General features: G+C 34.6%; 1 protein-coding gene across 2 annotated transcripts in view; it reads right to left on the bottom strand.

The window, feature by feature from the left end:
• LOC121384182 (regulator of nonsense transcripts 1-like) overlaps positions 1 to 17,628 on the bottom strand; it is a 31,499-nt gene extending 13,871 nt beyond the window's left edge. Inside the window, exons 1-11 of one of the 2 annotated variants that reach the window (XM_041514453.1) lie at positions 17,309 to 17,628; positions 10,923 to 11,062; positions 9,787 to 9,876; positions 8,874 to 9,083; positions 7,200 to 7,338; positions 6,728 to 6,801; positions 6,040 to 6,212; positions 4,468 to 4,566; positions 2,291 to 2,399; positions 1,262 to 1,469; positions 86 to 232 (exon numbers count right to left, since the gene is read on the bottom strand). In XM_041514453.1, coding sequence (XP_041370387.1) covers positions 86 to 232; positions 1,262 to 1,469; positions 2,291 to 2,399; positions 4,468 to 4,566; positions 6,040 to 6,212; positions 6,728 to 6,801; positions 7,200 to 7,338; positions 8,874 to 9,083; positions 9,787 to 9,876; positions 10,923 to 11,062; positions 17,309 to 17,491 — 1,572 coding nt within the window. In that variant the 5' untranslated portion in view covers positions 17,492 to 17,628. Of the gene's footprint in view, positions 1 to 85; positions 233 to 1,261; positions 1,470 to 2,290; positions 2,400 to 4,467; positions 4,567 to 6,039; positions 6,213 to 6,727; positions 6,802 to 7,199; positions 7,339 to 8,873; positions 9,084 to 9,786; positions 9,877 to 10,859; positions 10,892 to 10,922; positions 11,063 to 17,308 lie in introns of those variants that run through there. The other variant, XM_041514461.1, reaches the window with a different exon arrangement.
• Between the last annotated feature and the right edge of the window lie 141 nt (positions 17,629 to 17,769).

Genomic DNA, 17,769 nt, shown 5'->3' with positions numbered 1-17,769 from the left:
ATTAACATAACATATTAATCAAACCTGATGACAAAAATAGGCACACGTATATCACTTTTATGGCATAATATTTATCAAAGTATACCTTTAGTCCCGTTCGGTGTATTTTCTCTGTCAGTTGGTCAACAGCGATGTTAGACGGAGCACAGACAAGCACTGATCCGTTGCTCTGCTTCACAAGATGGTAGACTACCGTTGCCGACGTTACCGTTTTCCCTGTGCCTGGCGGACCCTAAACAAACCAAGGTTTAAAACATCAATCTCTGTAAACCATATGCTTATTACAATGCTAAATTATAAATAAGGTAAAATCCGTAAAACGTCAGGACTTAATATTCTCAATACAAAGAATGAATGAATGCATTTAGAATTACATCTCAACATAAATGAAAATCAGCTACAGGGTGTGAGACAAAAGTATATGAATGAATTAAGTCTTATTTTACTGATCATACTTTTTGGCATAATCCAAATGAAAACTTATAGGCAAGTTCAGAACAATGAAATAAAAAATTTGAAAACAACTTCAAACTTCCCCAAAGTTTAATTTTAACAAACATAAAGATAAAAAAAAACCCACCCAAATCCTGCACCAATCATACTTGATGAAACAGAACAATGCAGGACTTTACATTCATCGAGGTATGAACAAAACAAATCATCTGCAAACTGCGTGAATCGGCAAAGCTGTTCTAACATAATTTTGTGGATGATTTTTCTTGTTCATACCCAGATGAAAGTAAAAGAAATAACAGACAATACTTATAATTAACTTTGAAACATACTTACTAATAACAACATTCAACGTTCCTATTTTATTTTGAATAATTTTTTGGGTTAAAAGCAATATCACTCAATAAGACAAATTACCAATATAAAATGACGTCATCAGAGATGACGTTTCCCCGACGATGTAATTTCTACATTCATCGATAAATGAACAAACCCCTGTTGCTATAGCTGGACCGATGGGATGACATTATATTGTAATGAATTTAACGGAAATTTAATTATTAAAACATATGCAGGACAAATCCAAATGTCAATATATTTGAACAATAATGAAATACTTAAAGAGACAAGGAAACAAGTATCATCTTACAATAGATATCTATACTGCCAATGAGAACGAGACCAAATGTAAATATATTTAAACAATACCAAAATACTGAAAAAGATTGGGAAACAAATATCACGTTAAAGAAATGTATTGCCTGACAGTGATGAGTGCACAACAAGTGCGGGTGGGTGCACAACAAACCTGGATGAGACTGAGTGGTCGCTGGAGGACAGTCTTGACGGCGTACACCTGTGAGTGGTTGAGTTCGGGGAGCCCTGGGGCGCTGAACCTCTTGGGGAGGGAGCACTTGAGAACGACGTCCTCCACCTCATGACCCAGCAGCTTGTGGTAGATGTAGCCCCACACGGACATCTCGTCCACAGCAAACGTCTTCAGGGCCGCCTGCATTCTAAAACACACAAACAACAATGGTAAAAAAAACACCTGACATCTCGTCCACGGCAAACGTCTTCAGGGCCGCCTGCATTCTAAAACACACAAACAATGGTAAAAAAACACCTGACATCTCGTCCACGGCAAACGTCTTCAGGGCCGCCTGCATTCTAAAACACACAAACAACAATGGTAAAAAAACCCTGACATCTCGTCCACTGCAAACGTCTTCAGGGCCGCTTGCATTCTAAAACACACATATAACAATGGTAAAAAAAAAACCTGATAAATATACGATATTGGAGGAAACTTGGTGTTTTCTCTTTTATAGATATATCACCTGTCCTCTCAACTAGTGTACCCTTGAGGACAGGTGATGTTGAAAAGAAAAAGAATCATGGTAAATAAAATGTCTCCCGGGTGGTCTGCATTCTAAAACACACAAACAACAATGACAAAACATAACATATACAATACAAAAATCATGGCAAATAAGATGCTTTAATGGAAAGAAAAGAATATTTGTTTAACAAGCATTCTGAGAGTACTGCTGAAACAGCCAGTCGTAAGTCTTAAAACTGTTAACACACGTACATGTGTTAACAACCATGTGTCACCAAAAATAATACATGGTGTTCTCATCAACAGGTGTGTAAGAAAACAAAGTTAGTGGCAAGTTCCATTCTACAAGTAATGGCTACGGCACTGGAATTTTTTTTATTTCATTAACAGGTAAACACTGCAATTTTATAAATAAGCCTTGAAAAATAATTCATGTTTGTATGTGTTGGCATTTTAGGCTTAAAACAATACTTTGAAATACTGAATGTTTGTTACCTGTCAAATGAGGTTGACTTCCACACAAAGTCCACCACAAAGTTGTGTGTGCACTCTGATGGCACTCCGGCATTGCTCTTCAATTCAATGGCCACTTCATCACTATAATCTGTTGGAATTATGTAAGGAACAAAAGGTGGGGAAATTCCAATAAAGAAACCATCTTTTTCTAAACCCGTACATACAAATTAGTAATTATTTACTAAGATAAGTAAACGTCCATGAGATGGCAGGTCTTGAACTAGTTACTCAAAGAACTATTTCATGTAGGATTAAAACTTTCTAAAAGTTGGGATTTATGATGAGGTATTACAAGCCCTAACTGCCAGTTCTAAAAAAGAAAAAAAGAATCAATCCATTTCTTCTAAACATCAACTTCAAAATCTTTTAGACATCTTTGATTACAGTCTATTGATAAAATAATAAGTAGTATGTAGTTAGTCAAATGGTATAGACTTATTCCAAGTAATTAGTCTGAATGTCAAATTTTTAAACCTGTATTCGTTATCAATTATCAAGGCTCACCCTCTCCATCGTCAAATTAGCCAATTACTAATTTCTATACAAAGTGGCTATGACATTTAGGGCCGAATTTATGAAGCCTTGTTTTTTTCTTCTTAAATGTGTGTGTTTAAACATTGTAAATGTATGTAGTACTCGCATGTACAACATAAACAAGCTTTCTAAATTTGGCCCTTAGTCTTCGGCTATCTGAAAACTGGCTAAAGGTTAATTATTCCATGCAGTTCAATACAATTTTAGGTCAGAATATATTCTGTGAAAAAAATCTACATTATCGAGAGGGTCATGTGACTACTACAGGCGCGTGCGCAGGGGGGGATGGGGGGGGGGGTGGTGGTGGTTGAAAACCCATACCCCCCATCAAGGCGAAAACATTTTTCATATCCCCCCCGCCACGGGCTTCGCGCCTGCGGCACTCGCGGTGTCGGGCTTCGCCAGACACCTCGACACCCCCCTGCAAAATGTTTACACCTTGATCCACCACTGCAAAATTTCCTGCACACGAGCCTGTACTAATTTTAGGGAGTGCTCTCACCTGATAAGTACTGTGTAAAAAAAAAACATGGGTCTAACACACATTTTTTTAGTCAGCCACCCTCATGTCAGAGTACCGCCCTGTGTTGCTGTTATACAAGTGGCACTATACCACTTGCACAGTTGTTATCAGTTAGTACTACATTATAACAAGTAATTTCAAACCAGTGGGTTATTTAAATACTACAGAGGTCAACCTACTTGTAATCATCAAAGAAAAATTTCAAAATGAATTTTGTAGTATTTTTTTATTTTTATGAGGAACTATTTCCTAAACCAGACTATATTAAGTAGAGGCACTGATTTTCCGCGATCGCGGAATCCCGATTTTTTTCCAAAACATTATTTAACTTTAATTAGCGCATTTGATTAATTAAAATTTATTTTTCGAACTAAAAACTATGGACACCGACATCTGCCTGTGCTACGCTACAACACTAGTACCTTTGTATGTTACGCCAAATGTTTAATGTAGAGTATCTAGATTTTTTACCAGTCGTGTTTTCTTCACTTATTCCCGGCAATTTAACGGGAAAAAACGAACATTGTGAGCTAAAATTGTCTGATATTTACTCAAGTGAAAGATATATTATGTTATGTTTGCTTATTAATTTTTAACATTTGCAGCATTGCCATATTTCCGATCTCACAAAGGAATGCAGTAATTGCATATTATATGCCGGGCTTTGTTAAAAATAAATTATACAAGGGAAGTGGTTTATAGTGACACTAGTGTGATCGTTTGTAATTATTTTTCCCCCCCGAAAATGTCCAAAGTCTGTGTCGTGGCGTATTCGTGTTTAAATTTAAACCAAAAATAAATACAAACTACTGACATGTTTTGCCTCATTGCATATTTATTTTATACCAGCAATTAATTGCGGTGTGTGTGTCACTGTGTGTGTGTGTGTGTGTGTGTGTGTGAAACAAAAACAGAATTTGTTTAATACTGAAACGGAAAAAAACTGAATTTGTAATATTATGAAACGGAAAAATCTGAAACAGAAAATCAGTGCCTCTAATTAAGCTGCTACAGCAAGTAACGCCATGACAAATGGTGGTGTGTTGCGTAGACCAATATTTTCTCCAGTGAAGCCCTGTAATACTACTACTAAGGATACTGTCAGGAATCTTGATGACGTGCCCCACTCCAGACCAGGGTTTGTGGAGCTCTCCAATGTAGCGCAATCGCAGCTCATCACCGTGCATCAACTTCATCTCTAGACCACGAGAAATATCAAATCATGTATTATTTCAGTCACACAGTTTTCTTCAGGACACACACCGATACAGCACCAGTTCCAACATTATCATAGATCAAATACTGTATTTGACCAGAAATAAGACCAGGGGGCCAAGACAACTCATTGTGAGCTTAGCATGGGGTGGGCTTATTCCCAGACAAGGGGCCAGTTTTGTTGGAAAAAAAAAAAAAAAAAAAAAATAAATTAAAATAAATAATAATAATTAAATGAACTAGGAAGAAAACAAAAAACATTCAGTAACACATCTGTTAATTAGTGTTCCATTTGTTATTAATAAATAATAATAGTTTATTAATTAAATTAATTGGGTTTTTCTGCTAGTATCTAATTATCAGAAACACACCTTCTATGTTACAATTACTTACCAGTGTTGTTTGTTTACATCCAAAATTTAATGCTGAGAAGACTTAAAACAGCAATTAACAACAAACTTAATAGCGTATACACACGTTTCTGACACATGCAGCCAGCTTACATTACAAAGAATTGTCAATCTAGGTCATTGTTCTTAGCCAATCAGAATACGGTATTTGCCCAATTAGCATTAACTGCGGACCCAGGGTGGTGGTAAAAATAGACATTGGTTTTAGTTCAGACTTGAGCTTGGGTACTTCAAAGAAATACCTGCAGGCATGAAATTGAAAACAATGTTATACACTGTTACACAGCTAAATCTCACTGGTGGTAAAATATTGTGTTACATTTGTTTAATTATCTGCAGGAGGTATGACCATTTAAATGAACTTTGAACAAACTTGCAGTTTCGTGTTATGTATAAGGTGACGAAGTTGGGGGTGGGCTTATTTACGAATGAGGGCCTAATTTCTTAAATGCTATCAAAACGGAGAGGGGCTTATTCAAAGACATGGGCTAATTTCCGGTCAAATACGGTATCAGCCCAATTATTTTTCTTGATAGCAAACAAACGACCATTACATATTTCATTTCTAAATGACCAAACAAAATGGACAACAACATGATAATATCTTAAAAGACTCCCGATAATCTAAGTTAGGGTAGAAATTAATCACTCCCCACAATGTATTTCCACAGCAAGGTCTACAGATGACAAAAGATGTACTGTAATCTAGTGACGTGAAAGCATTTTGAGTTACAATAAAAACATTTGCATTTGCAAAATGAATATCTATTACATACCATTGTCTACATTAGCCTCGACAGCATGAAGAGAGTATTTTGTTTTCAACTGGTCAGTATTACCTTTCAAAATCTTGACATACACACCATATATATATAACAAAGTGCATTATTGAGGAATGCGTGCGCTACAACAGCTTGCTCTGAATGTACACGTAAATCCATATGGCCTGACCTGATTGAGGAACAATTTACAGAGCAAGATATGACAAACTAAACTCAGGCTTTAATTTAATAAATTTGAGACCCAATAACTCTTTTGTAACTCACCATCGTTGGCCTTGGGGAGGTGGAAATAGGCGATGCGTTTCTTGTTAAGTCCAAAGTCCCAGCGTACGACGATGTTGTCTTGAGTCTGTGACTCTTTCAGCTTCTTGTCGTAGTCAGCCTCGAGCTTCACTAGCGGGCCAAAAATATTCTGGTACTGATACGCATCATCATACCTACACGCAGAGAACAATTAGTAATCTTTTCCACTTGAAATATACTTCATATGACATAGGTAATCCACGATTTAAGTTGGACAAAACTGCTGTTAATTGCCAAACATTATGGAAAAAGATAAAGCCAAATTTCATTTATTCAAGCCAAACTAAACAACAAAATAAGGCATCATTAAACAAGCAAAATTTATTACTAAATACAGTTGCCCAATTTAATTTTGTATTTGATGATTTGGCAAATGATAGCTTAAATCATGGTTATGGATAACAAAAACCAAAAACAGTGCAAGTTCCACAGAACACAATGAACCCGTGACCCCCAACCCCAACCCTTTTTGGCTTTTGGGATGAATCCAGTGGAATAAGGACAAATGCAATAACGGAGAGGCCAATATGAAACAACAAGCTCTGATAAATGTTTAAAAAACAAAAAAACAAAAAAACAAACCCCAAACAAATCACATTCAAATGTAAACCACCCATCAGTGTGAATATTGCTTTTAGTAGACACAAACCTGAGCAAAACTTGCTGTGGTTCCTCGTCCACACCTGGCTTCTCCAAGTCCTCCAGTGTAGCATCGGGATTCTCCTTCAAAACCAAAAATTTTGTTTTTAGGATTCTATCATGATCTCATGATCTTACGCTACCGACCCAAATTTCGTGGGATTACAGAATTGAGCTAACTTCACAGTCTGCATTAAATTATGGTTAATTTATGACAGGATTTGTCATAAAATGAGATTATGTTCATCAACTGGTCTCATCTTGTAGCCAAACTCTTTATTTGGTAATTTGAGTCCCCAATCATGTTCATAGTGATTACACTTATGACCAGTTAGATGTTTTACAAGACAGTATTAAATCACTAAATTCAATGCATGTAATGTGTAATGCAAATATTTCTATGATTTGTCTATTGACCTTCATTACCCCCCAAATCCTGCATCATCTATTGCCGAAATAAATATATGGTAATGAAGTCGTACCTTCCATAGTTCTTCCAGCTTATTGATTTGCTGTGCTGAGATCTGGCGAGCCCGTAACTGGTCTTGATCTGATGGAACCTTCACGAGCCACGCTAGGAACTGACGATCCTGGATCAATGGCTGCCACTGGTTTGGATCCCTGTTGAAACAAATAATATTTTAAATTAGTATATGAAATGTATCCAGGCCCTAGTCTTGTCGGCGAAATGAGTGTTTTCCTCACCAAAAGTTGACGCAAGTCACCATAGTATAGCTAAGACCACAACTTGTTTATTGTCATAGCTCACTTGGCACTGTGTCTCCGTGTCTCCGTAAGTTGGTCCATGTTTTTATTTTGGCGCCAGACTATACATTGACGCATGTTGAGCCGGTTGCAGTGACCAGTCGTGTTGTTAAAATTTTCTCGGCAACATTCATTTCAATAATGCCACAAAATACTAATTATGACTTTCATTTTAACATAGTGACAGATACAATTGGGTTTTTTAAATTTATTACTAGAAAAAGTAGTATTTTATATCTAAATATTATGTTTAGAACTGATTGTATAATTCGAACATGGTGAAACATTATGAAAACATATTAAAACAGTAACTGCACCATATTACTAAATAGATGAATCTTAGCTCCATATGGCATGAAGAAAAATGCATGTAAATTACCAGCATTAAGCTAGTTCTAAATAGGTCATTGAACTCTGTTGACTGTTCATAACATGTGCCATGCATTGGACCACTTGATTGCAGAGGGGTGACAGGTTATACATTGTTGCACCGTGTTTTATTCTCAGTAAAATATTCAGCATTCACTCCTATAAGTCACCTGAAGTGTTATGGTCAGCCTGATGAGATATTTGTAGATAAACATATATAGAGAGATTGTTCCGATAGTTTAATAAACTTGTTCTTCATCATTTATATTAAAAAAATACATTACCCTTTTCTGGTGTTGAGTGGTATAATCGAAAAAACCCCAAAATAAACTATACCGATATACTTAGGTTTGAAAGCAGGGCATTCAGTCTTGGTGACAGATTTCATAAATATATTCAGACACTTTAATGTAACAGAATTTAAAAATAAAGATTGAACTGGCACGCCACTGCGGACTGACTATGCTATATACCTATAAATTGCCATTCCCTTTCAACCCCATTATTCTTTATCATACACGTTATTCGCGTGTTAACTGTTACGTAATTTTTAGTCAACGAATGTTGCCACTGATATCACTGAATCTTACAGCATAATGGCAAACAAAACAAATAAACTTATCATTCATATTAACATGTTAACGGTAAAATTGCAGTGGAAAATGGCGTGGACACTATTTTTCCACGGCATTTTGTTTTTGCAAGGGGTTGGAAATATACTATTAAATGTTCACTTCGCCTATTTTTACTTAACTTCTCCCCTTTCTTCTGAGAAAAAAGTCACTTCTCCTACTTTTTCAATTCTAAATTAGAGCCTGGCCTGCGTATTTGAAGATTTTGTTACGACTTGTCGATGTTTGTGAAAAGTGTTTTTAACACTATTGTTCATTTACGTAATACATACAGCACTATTTCCGGGGAAAAAAATCTGTACCAGTTCATTTCCATGAAAAGTGTTATTACACAATTGCTCATTTACTTAATACATCCACTACTATTTGCAATAAAAACAAACTCCCTACCAGTTCATGTCCTTGAGGTTGCTTAGAGTGGCGCATGGATGTCGACAAAGCAGCACAACAACCGAGTCGGCCTTGGCAGGAATAAAACCGAGCAGAAAGACGTTGCGACAGCCGCAGTTGTAACACTCGAGAATCGTCTCTCCCAGTGGGCCGTCCTTGTGCAGAGTCACCTCCTTGGCCTTGGCGCGGACCAAGTGGTTGATAATGTGACTGAAATAATACACAAGCATATATATATATATACATGTATGTACAACCACACACAACGTAGCCATTTTGTTTATCATTCAATATTAATAGACCACTGCCATCTATGGAATCCAATTCAAATTTAACAACAACCCCAGAAGAATGAATGAATGTTTAATGATACACCAGCACAAAAATACACATCAGCTATTAGGTGTCAGAAAAGGTAAGACAAAAGTTTGATAAAATATAAGTACATTTTTGAACGATTGTCACCAATGTTCCGCATTTCATTTGGAAAAGTTCTGAGTTATACACTGTCCAAAATGTAATACTCTCAGCCTTCAATGTTAACTTTTCCATCTAGGAGCCAGTTGGCACCTTTTTAAATTTTGATATAGATAGTATGAAATGTTTTAGTCGCCCTACAAATAAAAAAACTACCACTTAAATTATTGTACTTTCCAATGTTTACTATTTTAGCAATATAACTTACTATGAAACAGCAATCAAATTCTTTCTTAGGAAATCAATACATGGATTGAAGGGAATCCCCATTCTGTGCTTTGACTTTTTCCATTAGTTAAAGTAGTGCAAAACAGAGCTTCCTGAAGTTATTTACATCAAATGATATTATTTGGACAGTTCCAAGCATTTAAAACAAGAGTAATAAAAGACTGGAATTATATATTCATGATAAATATTAGATGAAGTGTTTTCTTACCTGCCAGATGTGTTTCCACGGCCATTGCAAAACCACTTTTTTGTAGTATTGCAGAAAACCACACACGATGGATCATGAATCCCACAATATCTAGAATATCAATTCAAACTGATTAGATTCAATGATACACAGCAATATTTCAATTTTCTGAATGTTTTTTTCAGTGTCCTAGAAAATTACTTTAAAAAAAAAACAATATTTAAAAAAACTGGACATGGAAGAGATATTCAATTTATAATCAAGAAATAATTAAACAAATGCATCTTGACGTAACTCACTTAATTAAAGTGACTGTCCTGAACCTGCTACCATTGTAAGACGGAATGGTAAGATGTTGCCAACAAATTATAGAATTTTTTAACACCTAAAATTACATGTTACATATAGTTTCATGTTTAGAATATCTATATCTGTACATGCAAATTTCTGGTGTTCCCAATATTTGTAAACAGCACACCTTGGATTTAGTCTCCTAAAATTTGAACTGTTTGAAGTATCAAAAACACATTTAATATGCAGCCACTGATATTTTATGCAAGACAAAGTACATATTTAATATGAATTTTAGTCATTAAAATGTCTATTAGCAGGCAACATTTTAATGATAGGAATTGTTTTTGGATAGTCCCTTTAAAACAGTGATAAGCACAATATCAATTGTTCATCAGTTACCGAGTTAGTGAAAACAGACAATCATCAAAGAATTCCAACTGATTCCCATTCTATGCCAACCAAAACTATAAAAGACATTCAATATTGAGACAAGCTACATTGTAAACTTGTACAAGTTTAGTAACACTAACAGTACAGGACATCAGGATTTAAAGTCAAGAATTTGTCATTCAAGACACTTTGTGGAGAATTAAAAACTCCACAGCATTACAGATTGCTGTGAGCAATTGCAGGGGTTGAATCTACCATCCCCAGCAATTCATATAGCACTATGCTGTCGTTAAGTTAAAACCCTGCATATGGAATCAAACTGTGATAAAGACAAACTCAACACATACAAGTAGGCATATTTGGGCAAGTCTTTCATATAAAACTGTGATAAAGACAAACTCAACACATACGAGCAGGCATATTTGGGCAAGTCTTTCATATAAAACTGTGATAAAGACAAACTCAACACATACGAGCAGGCATATTTGGGCAAGTCTTTCATATAAAACTGCTCTTCTTCATCCTCCTCAAAGTTGAGTTCGGCCACTCCTTGAGTGACCGAGTTGACAATGCCATCCAAGCCATTCTGTACAGGACGATCTAATCCATTTACCTGAAGAGATAAAAATATGCAGAAATTTAAAAATAAAATTGAGTATACAGTTGAGCACCATTGTGTTGATATCGTGGGGACCACCAAAAAATGTTGAGTTAACCGAATATCGACTCAAATGTTAAGTGAAAGATGTCAATTTTTTTTTTTTACAAACAAGACAAAACATATTAATTTGAAGATCAAAGGAAACAAGATGCAGTGTGTACAGAAATGCATAGCTTACGACAGTTACCAATACGTAATTTAAAAGTATTTTTTTAGGTCTCTATTGTGTCCCATACCAGTATGCTTGATATAAACAATTATGTCTTATTTAAGCAATGAAAACATTTTATTTTTATAGTTTCGACAATCTCAAACTAAAAAAACACTTATCTGGCACAAAATTTGTCATATGATCAGAACGGTCATTCTGTCTTTTGTGTGTCTACTGACTACTGTCTGATATTTTGCTCTCAACTGCAGATTCATTAAAATAATTTATCTTGGGTGCTAAATAATATATTCACTGCCTTTACAGAAACTAAAATACTTTTATCAATTAGCAATATCAATGGCGAAGAGGATAGAAATAAAAAGAACAGAAAAATGTTATCCCACATTAGGGGACTATTTTTTTTTAAATCTTTATTATTTTTTTAGATATGGGCCATTCCATGGTAATAATTTAAGCCAGGACGTGACATTCTCACTCTTATGATCTCCTTCACTAAAAATCCTTTTTAAATGGAAATGCAGTTTTATCATTTATAGACTCTTCACATATAGTACAGGGGACAATATTTCGAAATCTGAGGTAACCGGAAGTCGGTTCACGTGGTTTTTACCTAGGTAATCAATTGTTCAGTTACGTGAATTATAGTTGCGTACCCCGTGGGTTACCTGATTGGTTACCTCAAAATTATATTTTAAATACATAGTTTTTAGCTCAAACACAAAGTTAAAACAAATACAAAAGAAAACATTTTACCAAAAAAATATGTCTTTAATGCTTGCTAAAGTTAACAATATTATAAAAGAACTGAATATCAGCCCCAGTACTGAAACAAAATACAGGGGCATAACCAGACATTTTTTTAGCATTTCGCACGCCAAAGGTGTGCCCAAGCCGGGGGATTCGGGAGGTCTCCCCCGTGAAAAATGTTTAAACTCAGAACCGCTGTAGATGCATTCTGAACCTTTTTTCGAAGGCATTTTTTTTTCTCTTTTTTCGAGTCAATTTTAAAGGGACACACCCTAGTTACGGCTAGTTGTTAACCATTACGGCGTTGTTTTTCCCTATTAAACCAATTTTTTTCACAAATAAAATTGCACTTGACTTACCGTTTATTATTTAGAATATCATTTCCATTCACCTGAAGTGTTTTTTGGTAATCTTGGTTTTTGTAATACCACAAAATGCATTTTTCGTATTTCTTAAAAACGCACGTTTGAGAAAAAAACGTTGAGCAGACAAGGTCTAATCTATTTTTAGACGGGATATTTCCATTTCAATGTCACAGACGTTGGTATACCACGTGACCGTTATCATTTTGGTTCGGTTTGTTTTCTCGTGCACGGTTCGTGAAATCAACATCCGATTTGTTGTTGTTCATTTGTGAGATTTTTCTTCACAGTTCGTGAACATTTTCAGTAACAATAAAGTTCAGACAAGTAAGTGTCTCAATACAAAACGTTACAAACCCTTAAAACCAATAATTTTGCTAAGTCTTACGATATCTGGAGAGGGGATACAACCAGGACAGAACAGTTGGAACATGTCCAGGAGAGGTGAAAAGAACGCACCCCAAGTCTGTGCGCACTCTGTGAAATCCGCCGTGACGTAGGCATTGATGTGCTTCGAGTGACATCTACCGGTGACATCAGAATATTAACTTTCAAAATTATTTCAAGCAATTGGGACATGGGGATTCCCATGGTATTTATCGATATAAAACCTGCTTTTTCACTCTATTTGATAAAAACGTGATCTAAGTGTGTTACAGGTTTGTAGATTAACCAAATTATAATTTATTTTCGCTGGATGGAACTAGGGTGTGCGGCTTTAAGAGGATATTTTATAGAACAATTACATAAGCCTCGACCTATTCCCGGATTAGGTTTTTGCATTACGCACATGAAATAGATACATAATTATTTGAAGGGATTCCATTTTTCGTTATGCGCTGGTTATGTTACTTTCACATTATCGATGGTACTTCTATACTACAGTGACGTTCCAAATGTTAGTTTTTTTAAAGCTCGTTATGCGATGTTAGTATTTTTCAATTTTTGTGACACTTTTGGATTCCTGTTTACGTTAAAACTGTTTTTAACATATGTAAAATTATAGGCAATCCAATATTATGTCTACATATATTCCTTTAGAGATAAAATAGCAGCAGATACTTTAGCCGTCCCTAGAGGTCCGAGCACATTTCTTTAAAACTTTTTTAAAAGTTTAGACTTGTTGCAATATAACGTTGTCTACTGGTTTGCTGCGCATCAAGTATCTAAAATTCAGCCTAAAACATTTGTCGGAATACTAGTAGTATGTCTGCGTGAATAAACTTCCTGTAATCATGAAGTTTGCAAGTTTTAATTTTTGAATATTTACAGGTCATGACGTAACCAATTTGCGGTTCGCGTAAATTTAGTTTTGCGTAACCGACACGCTAACAGAACGGCGGTTCGCGTGAAATATTGTGCCCTGTAGTAGTATAAGCATGTCAGGCCTAATTTTGTGTTTGTAAAAAAAAAAGACTTATAAAGTAAAAAGTAAAATGTGCCAGGACGTGACGAAAATGGACATAATTTTTTTAACACTGCAGTAAATTCCAAAACTCTGTTTTCCTGATAGAATGTTTGCTTATTGAAATACACTGTTTAACACAATATCCAGTCTATTTCTAAATGCTGTATAGCAATTTACAAAAAAAAATATTCTTTATGATGTAACTTGTAAGATTTACTTTTACAAATTTCAGTACAAGCCAGGACGTGACTTTTTGTCCAGTTCACTTATACAACTAATAAATGATATGTATATCAAATACTACTAAGGAAATACTGTTAATTTATGAAATCAATGATATTTACTTGTTTTAAGTGTTTTTATCATCAAAATAAGTGCATAAAATCGTAATTAATTGAACTGTCATTGTGGAAAAAAAAAAAAAAAGTTTCTCATACAATATATTCATATAATACACTGTTATAACCAGTGACAACATTGTTTATCCTGATGCAGGGCATAAAATTTGATTTTTTCAGGCAACGATATGTCGTTCGTGGGGTTTTAGTGTTTGCACGAACGATTTTCTCCAGTGGAAAGGTTAACCGGCAACGGTAATCAAATGAGAATCTAAGATGGCGATTTTCTTAGTTTTTCTCAAAATTTTATTCATAAATACTAAATTATTATTATTATTTGGTATGCTGGGACTAACTTGAAAGCTGCCATTTACATTTCAGCACACTACCCCATCAGTTCTGTTACATCTGTTATATTTCAATGTAACCACACAGGTGTCAAAAAGTAAATAAATATACAGAACTTCACATACGTTTTTTTCGCTTCCTATTTATTGCACGAGTTTATTGTGTGCAAGAATATTTACCACGAGACTGCGTATCGGTCGAGTGGTATGTTCTTGCTCAAATTAAACGTGTGCAATAAATAGGAAGCGAAAATAACGTATGTGAGGTTCTGTATTTATTATATACCTTTAAAAAATATATATATATATTAGCCAAAACACGTCTGTTTACATTTTCTGATGAGCGATTATAGTTTTTGCATGAACGAAGTTACGCCCTACTGATGTTAGTCTTACCTTTACATTACAATACATGTACAAACTAAAAAGATGAAGTATAGGTATAACTTTTTTGTTGGCTGCGGCATCAACTTTTGCATTTAGCTCAACATTGATTGTACAAATGTAGCAACATTTCTCATAAATTACATGTCCTGCATCAGTAAAGCTTCATTTATAGTTCTATCTATGAAAGTTCACCTTAGTGCATGTCAAAATTTGTTTTTCAACTTTATTATTTAAAATTTTAATTTAATTTTTTGAAGTTTAATTTTTTTAATGTTTTAAAAACATTTGTAACATGCATTGAGATAGATATCTACAGATGCACTATCAATGACACTGAATAGTTTATGGTAAGCCAGACATTTAATTCTGTTGAATTCTTGTTTGCAATTTACGATATATTTTAGAATTAATATATATTTTGCCTTTTGTTGGTATTTTTTATGCTCATCTGATTTAATTGGAATTCAAAATATGAACCCCAGTCAGTACAGAAATTATTGTTTTTGGACAGTTTCTTCTTTCTGTTCATCATTATCTGATAGACCAAACTATCAACAATGTATATTAATATAAACTGTTGATGGATGACAATAGCAAAAATCTCAACGACACAATTGATTTGAATTCTCCCAACCCAAGTTTTATCTTCCACATGTATATATCTTTATCAATTACATCCTTCACTGGAGAAATGTTGCTTTATATATTCCAATTCATGTTTAGATATCTGTATCTGCCAAGGAATAAACGTAAGATTTTAGTATCACATTGTATTTGATCAATTCTTTGACACAATATTTATTGTATGTGTACACCAGTTTGGATTCACAAAATGGAACATTTGGTATGAATACAATATTCTTTAAATTGGTGGGATTATTAATAATTCATTGTTTGATCAAAACACAGAAGCATAGAATTAATTGATAATAGTATTTTTGTATCTACATAAATCCATATTAAACATGCTCCCCGAACGTCCAGTTTCTCTGTTTCCGATTCTTGATGGTGAGAGCAAAAATATTGAAAATAAAAGTAATTTCTTTTAGGTACATGTGCATTATTTAGTCAGTTTTGCCAATGTTTCTATATAGAGAGATTTAATTTATTTTTAATCTTTACTCAATTTAACATGCCGTCTTGAATGTCACGTCCTGGCTCAATGTCACTTCCTGGCTCAAAGTTTGAGGTGGTTATTTTAATCATTTAATACAACCAGTCATCATTATACCTTTTATTTATACTTGGAACAATGAGGAGGAGGAGAATTAAAAAGGATTTTTATTTCTGAAAAATTGTTTTTAAATAAAACTAACTTTTATATATGTCAAATCAGCCAGGACGTGACATTATATATTTAGAAAAATAATTTAATATACTAATTATGGTATGAAAGAAGGGAAAGCAGTATTTTCATATGCAGTATATTTTAGATATGATGTCCTGATACCTAACTTTTAAATCTGACATAACAGTATTGAAATATTACCAAAAAACAAATGTCACGTCCTGGCGTACAAAATTATTTGCCGTGTTGCATGGAACAGGACTGGTTCTATTCTGTGTCACATGATGCCTGTGACCGTGCCACAGTCAAGCAACTTTTTGTGGCGTGGCTTAGGTCTTACACATGAGACCACACCACAAAATCTAGTTACTCTGCTGTTGTGTGGCCTGCTGCTGTGGGCGTGTCACGTATATGTGTAACAACTTTAAGTATTAAATCGTCCAACAATATTGTACGTTACAACAATGCATAATAATTTTTCAGTGACAAATTATGATTTATAATTCCCCGGTTATGAATGCCTGCTGGGGTATAAATAAAATGTCTTCTGTCGTGATTTAGTCATTTACAGCCTGGAGATAAAGCATTATTTTTCAAAGAAATATTTTGTTTACTATTTTCTTCACAAGCTCAGGGCCAGGTTGCCAAATGCGATCAAAGTCCTGTTTGGGCGACTTAAATATTAAAAAAGTAACGGTGTTAATTGCCCAAATATTATTATTTGGGCAATCTTTTTTCTATAACACATGAGCTACTATTATTAATTGTATTACACATTTAATATGCTGACTTAAAACTTTCGCTTAACACATGAAATACACATTATGAATATTTTGTGTTTAGGCTACCTAAATCAAGTCTGGGCCACTGAAAATTAAATGTTAGTGGCCCAGATATTTTGTTTTGGGCCACCATATAATATGTTTTGGCGAGTTTCGAGCCCTGCAAGCTACAAGCGAAATTAATTCCTGGTAGGCACATTTGTCCCCAGGAAAACCCCGGCTACCATCTGGTAAATAGGCTGAACAGATAATGCAAAAAAAAAAAAGGAAAAAAAAGGAAACAAACCAAAAAAAAAAATAGAACTTTAAAAATAAGACATTTTTCAATGATGTAAGTTAAAAATTTTAAACAAAATATTTTGAATACCTGACTCTGACTTTGACCAGCGTCTAACTGGGAAGCCTGAGTTTGTGACTGGGTTTGAGAAGGAAGAGTAAAGTCGGTAAAATCAAAGTCGGACCCTTGGGTGTCGGCACCAATGAGGTCAGTTTCTTCGGTATCCAGGAAAGTTAAAGTTTGTGAGCTCGGTCCGTAAGCATCTACACTCATTGTTGAAAATCAATACCACTTTTGGCTTCCTAACTACATATAAAAACTATTAACTGGTATAATGAACTATATCAATTAGTATTACTTCATCAATAAAGTTAATTTTTTTCATGAACTCCTAGTTCACCGTTATTTGCCACACGCCATTCTGTTTGGTGGGTGACGTCAGGAACTACGCACATTCTAGTGACGAATATCACACAAGTACCGACTAGTGACGTTCGCACAAAATTAAGAAAGATAACTCTATTCACCTCCTGTCTATTCACCTGTGAAGA

The sequence above is a fragment of the Gigantopelta aegis genome, chromosome 2 (assembly GCF_016097555.1).
Source record: "Gigantopelta aegis isolate Gae_Host chromosome 2, Gae_host_genome, whole genome shotgun sequence".
NCBI lineage: Eukaryota > Metazoa > Mollusca > Gastropoda > Neomphalida > Peltospiridae > Gigantopelta > Gigantopelta aegis.
Note: the sequence above shows the minus strand (reverse complement) of the source record. Positions and strands in the feature narration are given on the sequence as shown.